Raw genomic sequence first — 15,815 nt, 5'->3', positions numbered from 1 at the left:
TTTGTGAGCAGTTGTGTGTTCTCTGCAGTGAAAACCCGCCTTGTTTTCTGTTGCTAGGCAACCCCATTCCAGCTGCCCTTGAAGAAATGCGCGGTGGTGGGAAATGGTGGGATTCTGAAGAAGAGTGGCTGTGGCCGTCAAATAGATGAAGCAAATTTTGTCATGCGGTAAGAGAGAGCACCCACAGCGCGGCCTCTGCCTTCTCCCCTTTTCCCCACCACACCTCCCACAAGCCCTGGGGCCTTTCAAAACTAGTCACTTGTGATTAATCAATTGTAACTGCTCTTTAGCTTCCCTTCAAGTTCATGTACAAGTGAATTTAGGAGAGGGCCGGGGAGCAGGGGAACATGCCCCAAGAAAGTACAAAGCCAAGGAGGGTTCAGAGGTCATGGGGAAACCCAAAAGTAGAAACACTGAGCTTTTGTGTTAGATTATACAGTCAGGCGACAAAAACTTTAAAAATTGATTTAAAAATTGACTGTGAATACACATTTTCATTTATTCATTACACTCTACACCCTTTTCTTCTCTGTTTTTCACAAAAATGTTTGTAAGTAGCCAGTGGGATTTGAAGAGGGATCTGATGGTGTGTGTTTGGCTAGGAACACTGGAAGGAAGGAGGGGTCATAACTTTTGTGCAGGGAGGAAGCTTGGTAAAGGGACTGAGTGGTGACATGTCACTTCAAGGGGAAAATAGGAGGCTTCTACAGGGCCATGTAAAAGAATTGCTAAGATGCAGCCAGCCAGGGCTAGAGACCATCAACCTGTAGCGGTGCCAACCTGCACTTGTGGGTGATTTTGACCAGGAGTGAAGACAGCAAGTGATTGGATTAACATGAGTTTGGGATTGTGTGGCTGAGAGGGAGGAAGAATGGGGAGTGACAACATGGAGGATCCTGGCTAGAGAAAGTGTGAGGTGATACACCTTGAAGTCTGGGCTAGTTAGCAAGTGGGCTTTGAGGAGCATGACCAAGAGACGAAGGGCACCAAACGGGGCCAAAGGACAGGGTCATTCAGAGCCCCAAGGAAGTGGGTGGTGGCAAAGATGGAGGAGAGATGGAATCATAAGAACCGATGTCAAAGAGTGGCCCACTGGAGTATATGATGGCAGAACTCAGTTTGTCTGGAGGATGATAGGACATGTGGCAGAAAAAGAAGACACATGTAACTGCAGAAGTGTAGGAACTTTGAAGCTGTATTGTGGAGATTCTTCCAGGTGGACCCCAAAGCCCAAAGTCTCCCTGAAGTAGGAATAACTATCACCCATGTGCCAGAGGGCTCCAGGGCCAGGAAGGTGGAGGCCTACAGCAACACAAAGGGAAGGAAGAAGCTGAGTAAAGGAAGGGGAACAGTGGCATGGGATTTGGTTTTTGTGTTCATGTTTAAGGGTAAATAAATAATGGTCTAGAAATGGTCAAAGGTGGCTGAGAGTACACTAAACCACCTCTGAGCTCAATGGAATAGGGAGAATGAAAGCACTCCTTGTGAGTATTTCAGGGGAAGCCATGTACCTGGGGGAGGGCCAAACTCCCACTCAGAGAACGAGAGTTGGGCTTCTTAGGAGACATTTTATCTTTGGTGAAGCCTGTAGCACAGTGGGGAGATTCTTCTATATCTGTCTTTCCTTCATGGATGCGCCCTGCCATAGTTTTTCCAGTGTAGGACTATGTTTTCCTCTCCATTGCAATTATTATTATTATTGCAATATATATAAACAATAAGAAAATGTAGAAAATAATAATGTAGTTCTCATAATTCAAGTCAATACAGCATCTATTTATTGAGCTCCTGCTTTGTTTGGGCCTTAGCTGGGTCTAGAAACAGTACGTTAAACAATTCTGCCTTGGGGGCACCGGGGTGGCTCCATTGTGTAAGTATCCAACTCTTGATTTCAGCTCAGGTCTTGATCTCATGGTTTGTGGGTTCCAGCCCCACATTGTGGCATGGAGCCAGCTTGGAATTCTCTCTCTCCCTCTCTCTCTGCCTCTCCCCTACTCTCTCTCTCCCTCTCTCTCAAAATAAATACTCATTAAAAACATTAAAAACAAAACCAAAACTATTCTGTCTTGTATTTAGAACCTAGAGATGTGCTAGGGCTCTGATAGGGGTAATTCAGAGACAGAGGGTGAGGGATCAGGAACCTTCTGATAAGTGGTGTGTGGAGTGAGCCCTCTCTCCATTTCACCCTGGGGACAGGAAGAGCCTTTCTGAGGCTTTCATGTGGAAAAGATGCCAAGTGCTGCCACAGTGCAGTGAGATGAGGCTGGAGAGATATTTATGCTATGGGAGTGGCCACTGTTTAGGTTCATGGGAAGAGCAAAGGCCCTGGGGCCAAACTCAGGTACCCACTTCAATGCACTGGCATTAGGGAGAGGCTGAGGAGCCAGCAAAGAACACAGTGGGGAAGAGGAGGACAAGCCCTTGCCACAAACTAGCTCTGTGACCTACTGCACGTCATTTATCCTTGCTGGGGCTCAGTTTGCCAGTCTTTATGAGGGAGTTGGAGTGGACAATTCCTCAAGCCTTTCCACTGTGGAAACTGGTTCTATCTGTGATTATATGAATAGCATGTAATTGTAACAGTTTGTGTAGTCTAGTTTATATTTTCAGCTTCCTCTTGAGTATGTTTATTTGCTCTTTCCAAAAACTATGTAAGGAACAAGGAGGAGTGGTTATTATACTCACAGATTCAGGGAATTTAAGTGATTTCAAGAGGCCTTAGTATAATCTGGCAGGAGGCAGTAAAATAAATGTATTTTTATATTATTCCTAAGTGTGTATATGTGTGTGTCACTACATTTAGGAAGATGCATATTTTAAACTTAACGTGTTGAAGACTAGACCTAAGCATTTTAGGAGGTTATCTATATTTATTTATTGTAAATAAACAAGACTAAGACTGCATTATAGGCCATCAACATTGCTGTATTCAAATTCAGAATTAATGAGTGTTTGTGGTTAGGGTGCATAGCCCAGTATTAAGCATAATGTTCATAAAGTAATGGGAGAGGTGAGGACTAAGAATTCAAAGAGTTAGAGCGATGTGTGCATGTGCCTTTGATTTAATTTCAAGAATAGCACCATTTTCTTTTTTTAAATTGAACTATAATTAACATTAGTTTTAGGTGTACAACATAATGATTTGTTATTTGTATGCGCTGAAACAATCACCACAATAAGTCTCATTTCCCCATTACCATATAAAAATTACATAATATGCAATAGGGTAATTATTGACTATAGTCATCATGCTCTATGTTACTCCCATGACTTATTTATTTTCTGACTGGAGATTTGTATTTCCTGACCCCCTGTTCCCATTTCTCCCACTCCCATCCCTGTCCCCTCTAATAACACCAATCTGTTTTCTCCATCTATGAATTTTGTTTTGTTTTGTTTGTTTTGTGTTTTTGATTCCACATATAAGTGAAATCACAAAGCATTTGTCTTTCTCTGTGACTTAGTTCACTTACGGTAATACTCTCAAGGTCTATCTGTGTTGTGACAAATGGCAAGATTTCATTCTTTTTTATAACTGATTAGTATTCCATTGTATGTATATACCTCATCATCTTTATCCTTTCATCCATTTTTTAAAGTTTTTATGTACTTATTTTTGTGAGAGAGGGAGAGACAGAGAGCGAGAGAGAACAGGGAAGGGGCAGAGAGAGAGAGGGAGAGAGAGAGAATCTCAAGCAGGCTCCATGTTGTCAGCGCAGATCCCACAAACTGTGAGATCATCACTTGAGCCAAGATCAAGAGTCAGATGCTTAACCAACTGAGCACCGAGGCATCGCTATCCTTTCATCCATTGATGGACACTCTATGTCTTTTGATTGGAGAATTTAGTCCACTTATATTTAAACTAATTATAGGTAGGTATGTACTTTTGTCATTTAGTTCATTGTTTTCTGGCTTTTTCTAGTTCCTCTTTGTTTCTTCTTTTGTACTCTCCCCCATATGGTTTGATACCTTTCTTCAGTGTTATGTTCCAATTCCATTCTTATTATCTTTTGTATATCTACTGTAAGTTTTTGCTTTGTGGCTACCATGAGGCTTACATATATCAGCCTATATATTCAGACTATTTTAAGTTGATAGCAAGTTAAGTTTGAACACATACTAAAGCCATACATTTTTAGTCCTCTGTCCGTGTTTTGTTTTTGATGTCATGTTTTACATCCTTTTATTTTGTGTATCCTTTAACTGATTATTGTAATTATAATTATTTTTACTCGTTTTATATTTTAACCTTCATGGTAACTTTGTAAATGACTAGTCCATTACCTTTATTATATATTTGCCTTTACCAATGAAAATTTCACTTTCATATGTTTTCTTGTTATTAATAAGTGCCCTTTCTCTTCAGTTTAAAGAAGTTCCTTGAATTTTTTTTTTAATGTTTATTCATTTTTGAGAGACACAGAGATACAGGGCATGAGCAGGGGAGGAGCAGAGAGAGAGGGAGACACAGAATCTGAAGCAGGCTCCAGGCTCTGAGCTGTCAGCACAGAGCCTGAGGTGGGGATCGAACCCATGAACCATGAGATCATGACCTGAGCCAAAGTCTGACACTTAACTGAGCCATACAGGTGCCCTAAAGAAGTTCCTTTAATGTTTCTTGTAAGGCCAGTTTGGTGGTGTTCCTTTAGTTTTTGCTTGTCTGGAAAGCCCTCTATCTCTCCTTCAATTGAATGATAACCTTGCCAGGTACAGTCTTCTTTTTTTTTTTTTTTTTTAATTTTTTTTTTCAACGTTTTTTATTTATTTTTGGGACAGAGAGAGACAGAGCATGAACGGGGGAGGGGCAGAGAGAGAGGGAGACACAGAATCGGAAACAGGCTCCAGGCTCTGAGCCATCAGCCCAGAGCCTGACGCGGGGCTCGAACTCACGGACCGCGAGATCGTGACCTGGCTGAAGTCGGACGCTTAACCGACTGCGCCACCCAGGCGCCCCAGGTACAGTCTTCTTGATTGGCAGTTTTTTGCTTTCCATACCTAGAATATATCATGCCATTTCCTTCTGATCTGCAAGGTTTCTGCTGAAAGTCTGAATATAGTCTTAAGAGGGTTTCCTTATATATATTAAGTTGTTTTTCTCTTGCTGCTTTAAGATTCTATCTTTAACTTTGATATTTTTTAAAAGTTTATTTATTTTGAAAGAGAGAGAGAGAGAGAGAGAGAGAGAGAGAGAGAGAGACCAGGGAAAGGACACAGGAAGAGAGAGAGAGGGAATCCCAAGCAGGCTCTGCTCTGTTAGCATAGAGCCCAACACAAGGCTCGATCCCACAAACATGAGATCATGACCTGAGCCAAAATCAAGAGTTGGGTGCTTAACTGACTGAGCCACCCAGCACTCCTAACTTTTGACATTTTAACTATAATGTGTCCTCGTGTGCGTCTCTAGATGTATCTTTTTTTTTTTTTTTTTAACTCTCTGGACTTTCTAAATCTGAATGTCTATTTCATTCCCCAGGTTAGGGAAGTTTTCAGTAATCATTTCTTCAAGTAAATTTTCTGTCCCTTTCTCTTCCCCTCCTGGTATCCCCCATATTATGCAAATGTTGATCTACTTGATGTTGTCACAGAGGTTCTTAAACTATCTTCACTTCAAAGTTCTTTTTTTCTTTTTTTCTTTTTGCTGCTTTGTTTGGGTGAGTTCCAATGTCCTGCCTTCCTGATGACTGATACTTTCTTCTATTTCATCTACTCTGTTGTTGAAACCCTCTAGTGTATTTTTCAGTTCAGTTATTGTATTTTTCTACTCTATGACTTCTGTTTGGTATTTTCTTTTTTAAAAATTTTTAAATGTTTATTTATTTTGTGTGAGAGAGAGAGAGAGCAAGTGGGGCAGGGGAAGAGAGAGAGGGAGAGAATGAATCCCAAGCAGGTTCCATGCTGCCAGCGCAGAGCCCGGACATGGGGCTCTGTCCAACAGATGGTGAGATCATGACCTGAGCCAATATCAAGAGTCAGATGCTTAACTGACTGAGCCACCCAGGTGCCCCTGTTTGGTACTTTCTTATATTTTATATCTGTTTGTTGAAATTCTTTCTGTGTTCATCCACTCTCCTGAGATTGGTGAGCATCTTTGTGATCATTACTTTGAACTCTATCAGGTAAATTACTTATCTCCATTTCATTAAGATTTTGTTCTGGGGTTTTATCTTGTTCTTTCAACTGAAGAATATACCTCTTTTCTTCATTTTGCTTGACACTCTGTGTTTGTGTCTATGTATTATGTCAAACAGTTATGTGTCCCGGTCTTCAAAGAATGGTTACAGGAAGATGGGGATCTGTTTTAGTTTGCTGTCTGTTCAGTGACCTGGGGTTGGTTGCCTGCCAGGAACTGTTTCTCTAATTGTTTAAGACCTGTGGGGCCCAGATACACAAGTTCCCCTTGGCCCAGAGCCAGGTGTTTGAGGGGCATCCTTTGTGTGTCCTGCATGCAGCTGCTGACTTTGGAGACAAGGGTCTACAAGACAGCGCCAGACTGGAGCATGTCCTTCCACAGGCTTTGACAGGGCAGAGGAACAATAGGATTCATGCCTGCTAAGTTTGGAATTTTATATCAAAGGAGGGAATTGGAGCACCAGTTCAGGGAAAGTGGTGCCGGCAAGGTAGGAGAGTGCAAAAATAACCCGTGGAATCACCTCCATTCCTGGAGAGAGTTCCAACAGACCCTTGCCCTTCTGGCAGATGCTTTAAGATTAGCCCGTGCATTTCATTCACATATGGTCAAGGTGCTTTTCAACTTGCCATTTTCGTGCTGATTCCCAGGGTAAATGAGTCTGTGCACGAGCCCTTTTAAGATGGGAGTCTTAGTTTCCTATAGTCCTTTGGGTCTTCTGGGTATAAGCCATGCTGGTTTTCAAAGCCAGACATTTTGGGGCCTCGTCTCTCTGATGCAGGTCCCAGGGGTTGGGGTGCATGATCTGGGGCTCAAGTACTTTTCTCCTTAGGGATATGCTCTATAATTGCTATAATGCTATAGCAATTGGTGTGCCCAGGGGAGGAGATGAGTATGGGGTCTTCCTATGCCACCGTCTTGAACACCTGCAAAGAATAGGGCCATTTTCATAATGCACTTAAATTCTTTAAAAGCCTCATTTATGGTTTATAATATGAGAGTAATTAAAGGTTGACAATCTGTTTATAAATTATTTTTATTTGACCATTTATGGATCTACTTAGAAATGGTTGCTTCATGCACAATTTTTGGGCACCCTGAGAAAATTGAGGTAGTATCATATGTTCAAAATTAAATATTTAGTGAGTACATATGATTAGAAAGCATGTAGTGTGTCTGGTATTAGACTATAGGGTGCAGGGACAGTTATAGTGAGAGAACAGATCCAAAAACAGCCTTACCTGCACACAGGGATATACCACATTACTTCAAAGTGTTTTTTCAGTATTAGGATATAACAATATCACACTTTTCTTTGCTTAGGTATTTTCAAGTGCATTTTTAAAATTTTACTTTATTTGTTACTTTTTAATGTTTGAATTTAAATTCTGGTTAGTTAACATATAGTGTAATATTGGATTCAGGAGTAGAATTTAGTTATTCATTACTTATATGTATCACCCAGTGCTTATCACAAGTGCCCTCTTCAAGTACATTTTCTAGTGCTAAAAATTTATTTCTTGTTTTTCTTTTTTTTAAAAAAATTTTTTAAACGTTTATTTATTTTTGAGACAGAGAGAGACAGAGCATGAACGGGGGAGGGCAGAGAGAGAGGGAGACACAGAATCTGAAACAGGCTCCAGGCTCTGAGCAGTCAGCACAGAGCCCAACGCAGGGATCGGACTCACGGACCGCGAGATCATGACCTGAGCCCAAGTTGGACGCTTAACCGACTGAGCCACCCAGGCGCCCCTATTTCTTGTTTTTCAAAGTAAATGTTTGCTCTATAACCCAATACAACACTTAAAAAATAATATTGTTGAATAAAATTTATCTGGAAGGTCTGGAAGCCAGAGGTAATGGTAATTGCATCTTGGAGATGATTTGGGTGGCTCAGAGATACAAGTGAGGGTAACATAATTTTGGTACCTTGGAATTAGGCTCAAATGTGTATTTTGCATACTTAATTATGTATAACATTTTTTAAAGTTTTTATTTAAACTCCAGTTAGTTAACATACATTATAATACTAGTTTCAGGTGTACAATATAGTGATTCAATACTTCCTCACAATACCTGGTGTTCATCACAACAAGTACCTTCCTTAATCCCCATGGCCTATTCAGCCCATTCCCACACACACTTCTCCTCTAGTAACCATCAGTTTGTTCGATGTAGTTAACAGTCTGTTTCCTGGTTTGTGTCTCTCTCTTTTCCCCCTATGCTCGATTGTTTTGTTTCCTAAATTCCACATATGAATGAAATCATATGGTATTTCTCTTTATTTGACTGACTTATTTCATCAGCACAATACTCTTTAGCTCCATCCTCATCACTGCAAATGGCAAGATTTCATTCTTTTTTATGGCTGAGTAATATTCCATTATGTATATGATTACCACTTCTTTATCTGATCATCAGTTGATGGACACTTGGGTTGTTTTCATAGTTTGGCTATCGTTGTAGATAATGCATAACAAACATCAGGGTGTATCCCTTTGAATTAGTGTGTTTGTATTCTTTGAGTAAGTACCTTGCAGTTCAATTGCTGGATGATAGGGTAGTTCAATTTTTAACTTTTTAAGGTAACTCCATATTGTTTTCCAGAGTGACTGTACCAGTTTGCATTCCTACAAACAGTGCAAGAGGGTTCCCCTTTTTCCTCATCCTCACCAACACCTGTTATTTCTTGTGTTGTTGATTTTAGCCATTCTCACAGGTGTCAGGTGATATCTCATTGTAGTTTTGATTTGTATTTCCCTGATGATGAATGATATGTGTGACATTTTAAAAGTACTTTTATGATTTTTTTCTGTTTAAAGATTCCTCTTCACCAAACCCAACCACTTTACTCCCCAATTCAAAGAATATTCATTTCTCATCAATTCTGTGATCAATCTTTCAGGATCATGAGCACGGTTACCAAGACACATTAGCCATTAATATCTGTTAATTGTGCCAACAAACAATAATACAAATTTTGAAACACTTTTACACAATTAAGCCTTATTAGAAACAATTTGTATTAAATATGCCTTCTTTGTAAATCTATGTAATTATCAATTTAGGAATTGAGGAGCTAAAGTTACAGTGTGCTTTTTCTAAGAAAAGAGCTATAAGGAAGTGCCACAGACATTTGCACTTGAAGAGAAAGTTTACCCAGAAGAACTTAAGGCAGATACTTACACCAAAATACAGTGTCATTATTTTCCAGAAATGCATGTTAAAAGGTTATCTTAATTGTTTTAAGCATTTCCCTGTGTTGTAGGATTTGACAATCAGTATCCGGGAGTTTTTCTTGAGCTTTTACTATGTGACAGAAGGTATAAAGGAACCCAGACATAGGAGCCATGGGTCAACCTACGGGAATTAAATACTGCTATGTGTCATTAATAATGTCAAAACAAGTTGGCTGAACTCCCCAGCGGTATTCAGAGGTTACAGTTTTTCTATAACATGTTTGATTCTAAAATGTTATCAAGATCAAATCTTCCTTACGAGATAAATGCCCAAATTTTAGCTTATGTTTTATCCTTGAAATCACCTTCATCTTTGCAAAGGTCAGTTAAATCTCAAGATCATAGCACCATTGCCGGATGAGCCTGGTTGGTAATGCTTAAGCTCATTCCCCCACAAGGGTTCTCAGAAACCACACGAGATATGGTGTGACCACTAGGCTCTAGACATCTCAGGCGGAGGCCCTGTGACTTGGCTTCCCCTTCACCCGCTTACAGTGACCATTGTGTTTGTTCTCAGTGGGCACTCAGCAAAAGTCACCAACTGCCTGACCAATTAATCTGTGGGTAGCTGCCTGAAAACCCAATATCTCATTACTGCAGAGCAGATGAAAGGAACATTCCAAATCAACTGAGACAAGTTCCACCCAGGATGCCCTGATGTGGTAGGAGTCACAGAGCAAATACAAGATAACATCAAGGAACTTGAGCTGATCAGCTGAGTGGGTGCATGGACAATTCCATGCCCTGGGGAAATTTGTAGGGCAAATTTAGTAGATGGGGGAATGGCAGAGCTCTTGTTCACTACAAACGCATGAAGTTTTAGTTTGTTGAAATAGTGACAAGTTAGACATGCCCTGATGTGGTAGGAGTCAAGTTAGAGCTATGGGTGGAGAGGAGAAAGTAGGACAGAGTAATAAAAGAAAACCTAATGTAAAGTACAGATTCATTTAGGGTCTTCATAAATAATATGTATATATTTAGTTATATGTATATATACTTCTGATACATGGTATTTTTTAGTTTTTACTATGTGTGAGGTATCAAGCTAGGGACTTCTTACACATTTTTTACTGTAATCCTTAGAACAGCCTCATTAGAAAGGAAAAGCCATTATCCTCATTTTGTGTAATGGGGAAACTGAGGCCAGGCAGATGAATTAACTTGCCTAATGTTCCCCTGGTAGAAAGCCATGGAATTTGGATATGCAGTTGCCATATTTTCCATTGTAAACATTCATAAGACATTGTGGCCAAGGAAAGCAGCCGGCGCTGCTGGGGTGGTGTGTGTGTGTGTGTGTGTGTGTGTGTGTGTGTGTGTGGTGAGGGAGGGGAGTTATTTTTGTCACCAGGAAACCGTCACCTGTACTCTTTCCCTTGGCTGAACTGGGACAGTGGAGAATCAGTGCATTTCTTTAGATAACAAATCACTATGTGTTCACCAGTAGTCAACACATGCATTGGGCATATATTGATTTAGATGGCAGAGTTTGCTCTGAATGTACATTGTAAAATTTAGAATTTGGGAAAATAAAGAAAAACCATAAGCAAATACAATTCTTACCTGTGTCTTGAGGTTTTGGGGTATACAGAGAACACTGTAGTCCTGTGTCCTTCATGTACCACACCCTCTTGAGTTCCAGTTTGAAGCCTAATACTTCCTGTCCTACCGCCTCAAAAATATTTTGAATGGAATAGTTAATGTCTCTTTTTTAATAGATCACTTAACTCTCTAGCTGACATTTTCTTGGACTAGTTTTTATGACTGCACTTTGAAGATGGTTATAGTTAGTCATCTAATGACTATTAAAAGGGAGAGGTGATAAAAATGATTATTTTTGAACTGAGCTAGACCTAGTAAAATTCCCATTTGTCATGAAAACAGACTTGATTTAAAAGTTTGTAAATCATTCTAAAATGTTTTTGTTTCTCTAGATGCAATCTTCCTCCTTTGTCAAGTGAATACACTAAAGATGTTGGATCCAAAAGTCATTTAGTGACAGCTAACCCCAGCATAATTCGGCAAAGGTAAGAGTTTATGACTTTTGTTTGTGAGGAACTAAAGAGGAAGGCCTTTGAGGTATTTAACATCTTAAAGACAGTGAACATAATTCAGTTTGAGAAATAAAGAAGAAACCCATCTGGACAGGCAGGAAAAATGAAGGAGAGAATTGTAAATAAACTAAGCAGGATTATGGGAATCTAAACACTATTTTATGCTTCTTCTGGGACTCCGTTTCTTTCCTTTAGAGGTGGTAGAAATAACATGAAAATTCATTGTTTTGCTCAAAAGAAGCAGTAGCCTGCTTACTCATTCCTACTACTCTCCAACTTCTTGGCTTTTGTCCCAACTCGTTGATTGGCATTGATTGGTGAACTGAGTTAATATTGGTTTTGTTAAAGAATAAAAACAAAAAATGACCAACCTACTGTACATGTATGCATGAACATAATAATATTGTTAGAATGCACAGGAATTTTTAATCATGCGATGATCTTATACTATGTTACAATCAATCAGATTTGGGAACTCAGATGGAAAATTCTTGCTCCCAAATCAATTCTAGAGATCTTGACAGCTGCTGTGGAAGCTTTGGTGGGTTGGTCTCTAGTTGATGAAGCCGGTCAGTACACTATGGGCTGTTTCTCCAAGGATTATTCATTATAGAGAATGACTCAATCCCTGTGAAAAGAGGAATCCAACATTGCCTCATATTCTCCCATACAGAAAACTAGCAATTAGGACTGAAATGCCCAGATGTTGTGGGCTCAGCCAGTTGTAATCTAAAGGAGTCCTATCCAAGTGACTAGCACCTGTGTGTCACTTTATAAGTAATGCTGCACCTGCTTGTTTGGGTTTAACAGTAAGCATTCTCACACAATAGATCTTTAGAAATACAACCCAACAATTTTTAATTTTGACAGATACTGTGAAATCACCCTTCTAAAATGTACCATTTACTTTCTCTTTTGTAAACGATAAGACTACCTGTTTCCCAATACTAAAAACGACATTATGTACTATTCAAGTTTTTGGCAGTTTGTTAGGTGGGAGATGATATATTACTTTTTACTTAATATGCATTTTTCTGAATACAGCAAAGGCTGAGTGGGTATTGATTATTAGTATTTCCTCTGTGAATTGCCTGCTTGTATTTTTTGCTCATTTTGTGTGATTTTTCTTTTAAAAATATTTTCCTGTTGATTTATAGGAATGGTTTGTATGATAGATATTAACTATTAATATTATAGATATGTTTGCCGTATATGTAGCAAATATTTCCTTCTAGCGTATCATAGATCTTTTAACTTATGTCCTTTCAAAATTTAACACGTTTTATGCAATGAAATTTCCTTTTCCTTTATGGCTTTATTTTTAAATCTTTCTTTGGATGATCCTCCTTATCCACATCCCCTCCATAAAAAAATATTATCTTGTATTTTTCTAGTGCATTTATAGTTTCATTTTTCATATTTAAGAAATTCAATCCATGTGAATATTTATTTTTATAACAATACTTTTATTGTCTTTCAATAAAATAAATATATGTATAGGAGGACACATAATTATGGTAGCAAAAATAAGGTTAGAGAAGATAGCATTATTGATTTCTTTATAAGAAATTCTCAGCAAGGAACTCTGCTATAGCCTTTGTTAGTATATATTGTTTAGAGTGCATTCTTATCTTTTAAAAAACAGTTTTATTGAGGTATAATTGCAGGTATAACCTGCATGGTTAATGTATATAATTTGATGATTTTGGGCATATGCATACACTAATGATACTTACTACTACACTCAAGGTACTAAACATATCTATCACCTCCAAAAGTTTCCTTGGGCTTCTGTTTTGTGTGTGTGTGTGTGTGTGTGTGTGTGGTAAGAATGCATAACATGAGATCTGACTTCTTCACAAATTGTTGTTCAGTGAATATAAAGTGCATTCTTCTTGACTGCACCCAGAACAAAGAGATTAGTTAGGACAGTTGAGACGCGAGGTTAGAAATGGCTTTGCAGGAAGTCACGCTTACCTTCTGAGTGCTTTGTTATGGGCTCAGAGAAGAGAGGTTGTTCTAATATGGCAGCAGAGTGTATTGGATGTTCAAATTCACTGCTATTGTTCGCTTCCTTTCTTTGCTGAGTTTTGTAGGTAGATGACAGCAAGGATCTGTTCATGGGGTTACCCCTTCATCAACATACTGCTTCTAATTCCTTGGGCCTCAAATAGTTTTGTTTAAATATCCTTTAGAAGTATTTTAAAAATCCATCATTGGGGGCGCCTGGGTGGCGCAGTCGGTTGGGCGTCCGACTTCAGCCAGGTCACGATCTCGCGGTCCGTGAGTTCCAGCCCCGCATCAGGCTCTGTCTGGGCTGATGGCTCGGAGCCTGTTTCCGATTCTGTGTCTCCCTCTCTCTCTGCCCCTCCCCCGTTCATGCTCTGTCTCTCTCTGTCCCAAAAATAAATAAACGTTGAAAAAAAAAATTAAAAAAAAAAATCCATCATTGTTTCCTTGATCATTTTTAAGTTATCTAATTTTTGGCATAAGGTTATATTTCACCAAGTATGTACTTTCAGTGTATTCTATATTGTGCATATGCTTTAAATATATATTGCCAAAGTCTCAGAAATGCAGATACAGCTCTTTGGATGTTACCTGCCTTTCTAACAAAGTCAGTGTTCTTTGTTGAAGTAATTCAGAAGTCAAATTGTCTTTCTGTAAGAAAAAGGCTGACCACCTTTTAATTCAAGTAGGTGTTAAAATGTAACCCATATAATCATCTTACTTCTGAATTCTAATTACTCAACATAGAAGTAAGGTATGGGGATTGCCAGTAGTTTATCCTCTGGATAAGATGAAGTATAGCTTCTTTGTATTTCTTATAAGGATCTTTTTGTTCTTTCTCAAGGGACACTCCCTCAGAAACTGTATCTTGGAAATGTTTCTTTGTTTGCCTGCCTGAGTGGTTTTTACCCTCTGAGACAATGCATCATTGTAATATTTGGGTGATAGGAGGTGTGCCTTTTGTGAAGTGGAGAAGGGAGAATTATGAAAGTAGAGCCTGGAAAAAAGATTGTTGCCTAGGCTGTCGGATTTGTCTCGAGCAAGTAAGTTTTAGGAAAGGATATATGTGGAAGTGGAACTTGGAAATTCACAGGGGAAGAGGAGATAAAAATGCAAGCTTCACAAGAACAATGCTGCCAGGGTGTTCATTCAACAAATACTATCTAACTTGAATGACACATGGCTGAAGTTCCCACCCTAGAATTGCTGACAGTCAGCAGATATTCCCATGATCCTATTGAATGGTCTGTTGAAGAGTTTTAGGGGTTCCCTGAACCCCTTCTGAAATTTATACAAAACTTTCATGTATGTGCACATATTTTTTTATCAGATTTTCCATAGTTTCCATTACTCACAAATATTTAAAATTTACTTGGCCTAGCCTGAGTCATTCTACAGTAACATGATGTAAAAATAGAGATGAGACTTCTCAAAGCTTGTTTCAATACAATTTTTTCAGTAGAGTTGAAAACTCAGTTAGCCATTTACCTGCAACAGGAGTTCAGTATGTATTTGGGAAAATGATTATTATACATAAAAACTGGAACTTAATTGATTGTCCTATTATGACATTAAGAATTCATTTGTAAACTTTGAAGCTCTAACTTGGGAAATGATTATTTGCAGCCACTAACAAAGAGCATCAGGATCCTGAGTGTGTGTGTGTTTCCAGGTAGGCATATGAGAGGCGGTAGTACAGGTGTGAGCAGCTTGGAGTCAAGAATCTTTCACCTTGCTCTTTAGACCCTCGCATGTTGTTTAGCATTCAAGACATGCAGAGTAAATGTTTGTGGAATGAATGAATATATTTTAAAAATCTCGTGAAACCAAATTTTACAAATCAAATTTGAATGTGGTTTGATTTATCTTATAAAAAGAGATTTTGGGGGGGCACCTGGGTGGCTCAGTTGGTTAAGTGTCTGACTCTAGATTTCCGTGGAGGTCATGATTTCATGGTTGGTGAGATTGAGCCTCGCATTGGGCTCTGTACTAACAACAGGCTAAAGGAGCCTGCTTGGGATTCTCTCCCTCCCTCTCTCTCTCTCCTCCTCCCTGGCTCTCTCTCTCTCTTTCTCTCTCTCAAAATAAATAAGCTTTTTTTAAAGAAAATATTTTGTTTTGGTGTCGGTTAAAATATTTATGATCTTAGGATGAGGAGATGAATTTTTTAGTAACAGATATTTCAAAATAGTATTAGTGGAATACTTAACTGGGAAGACTTATTTACTCTTTTTTTTTAAAAGTTGACATGAATTAGGAAATAAAATCTTTAGAACAAATGGAGTATAACTGAATGGTGGAATTAGCTTTTTAAAATTTCTACATGCTTAACTTTTAATTCATTAGGAGGACTTGATATGAGACCCCAATATTTATTGTGAGGTT

General features: G+C 38.9%; 1 protein-coding gene across 1 annotated transcript in view; it reads left to right on the top strand.

Annotated features, from left to right (window-relative positions):
* ST8SIA1 (ST8 alpha-N-acetyl-neuraminide alpha-2,8-sialyltransferase 1) overlaps nucleotides 1-15,815 on the top strand; it is a 154,573-nt gene that overhangs the window by 91,882 nt on the left and 46,876 nt on the right. The window contains exons 3-4 of the mRNA XM_030322087.1: nucleotides 58-167; nucleotides 11,301-11,393. Coding sequence (XP_030177947.1) covers nucleotides 58-167; nucleotides 11,301-11,393 — 203 coding nt within the window. The remainder of the gene's footprint in view (nucleotides 1-57; nucleotides 168-11,300; nucleotides 11,394-15,815) is intronic.

The sequence above is a fragment of the Lynx canadensis genome, chromosome B4 (assembly GCF_007474595.2).
Source record: "Lynx canadensis isolate LIC74 chromosome B4, mLynCan4.pri.v2, whole genome shotgun sequence".
In the NCBI taxonomy this organism is placed as follows: domain Eukaryota; kingdom Metazoa; phylum Chordata; class Mammalia; order Carnivora; family Felidae; genus Lynx; species Lynx canadensis.
This window is presented reverse-complemented; position numbering and strand designations above follow the sequence as displayed.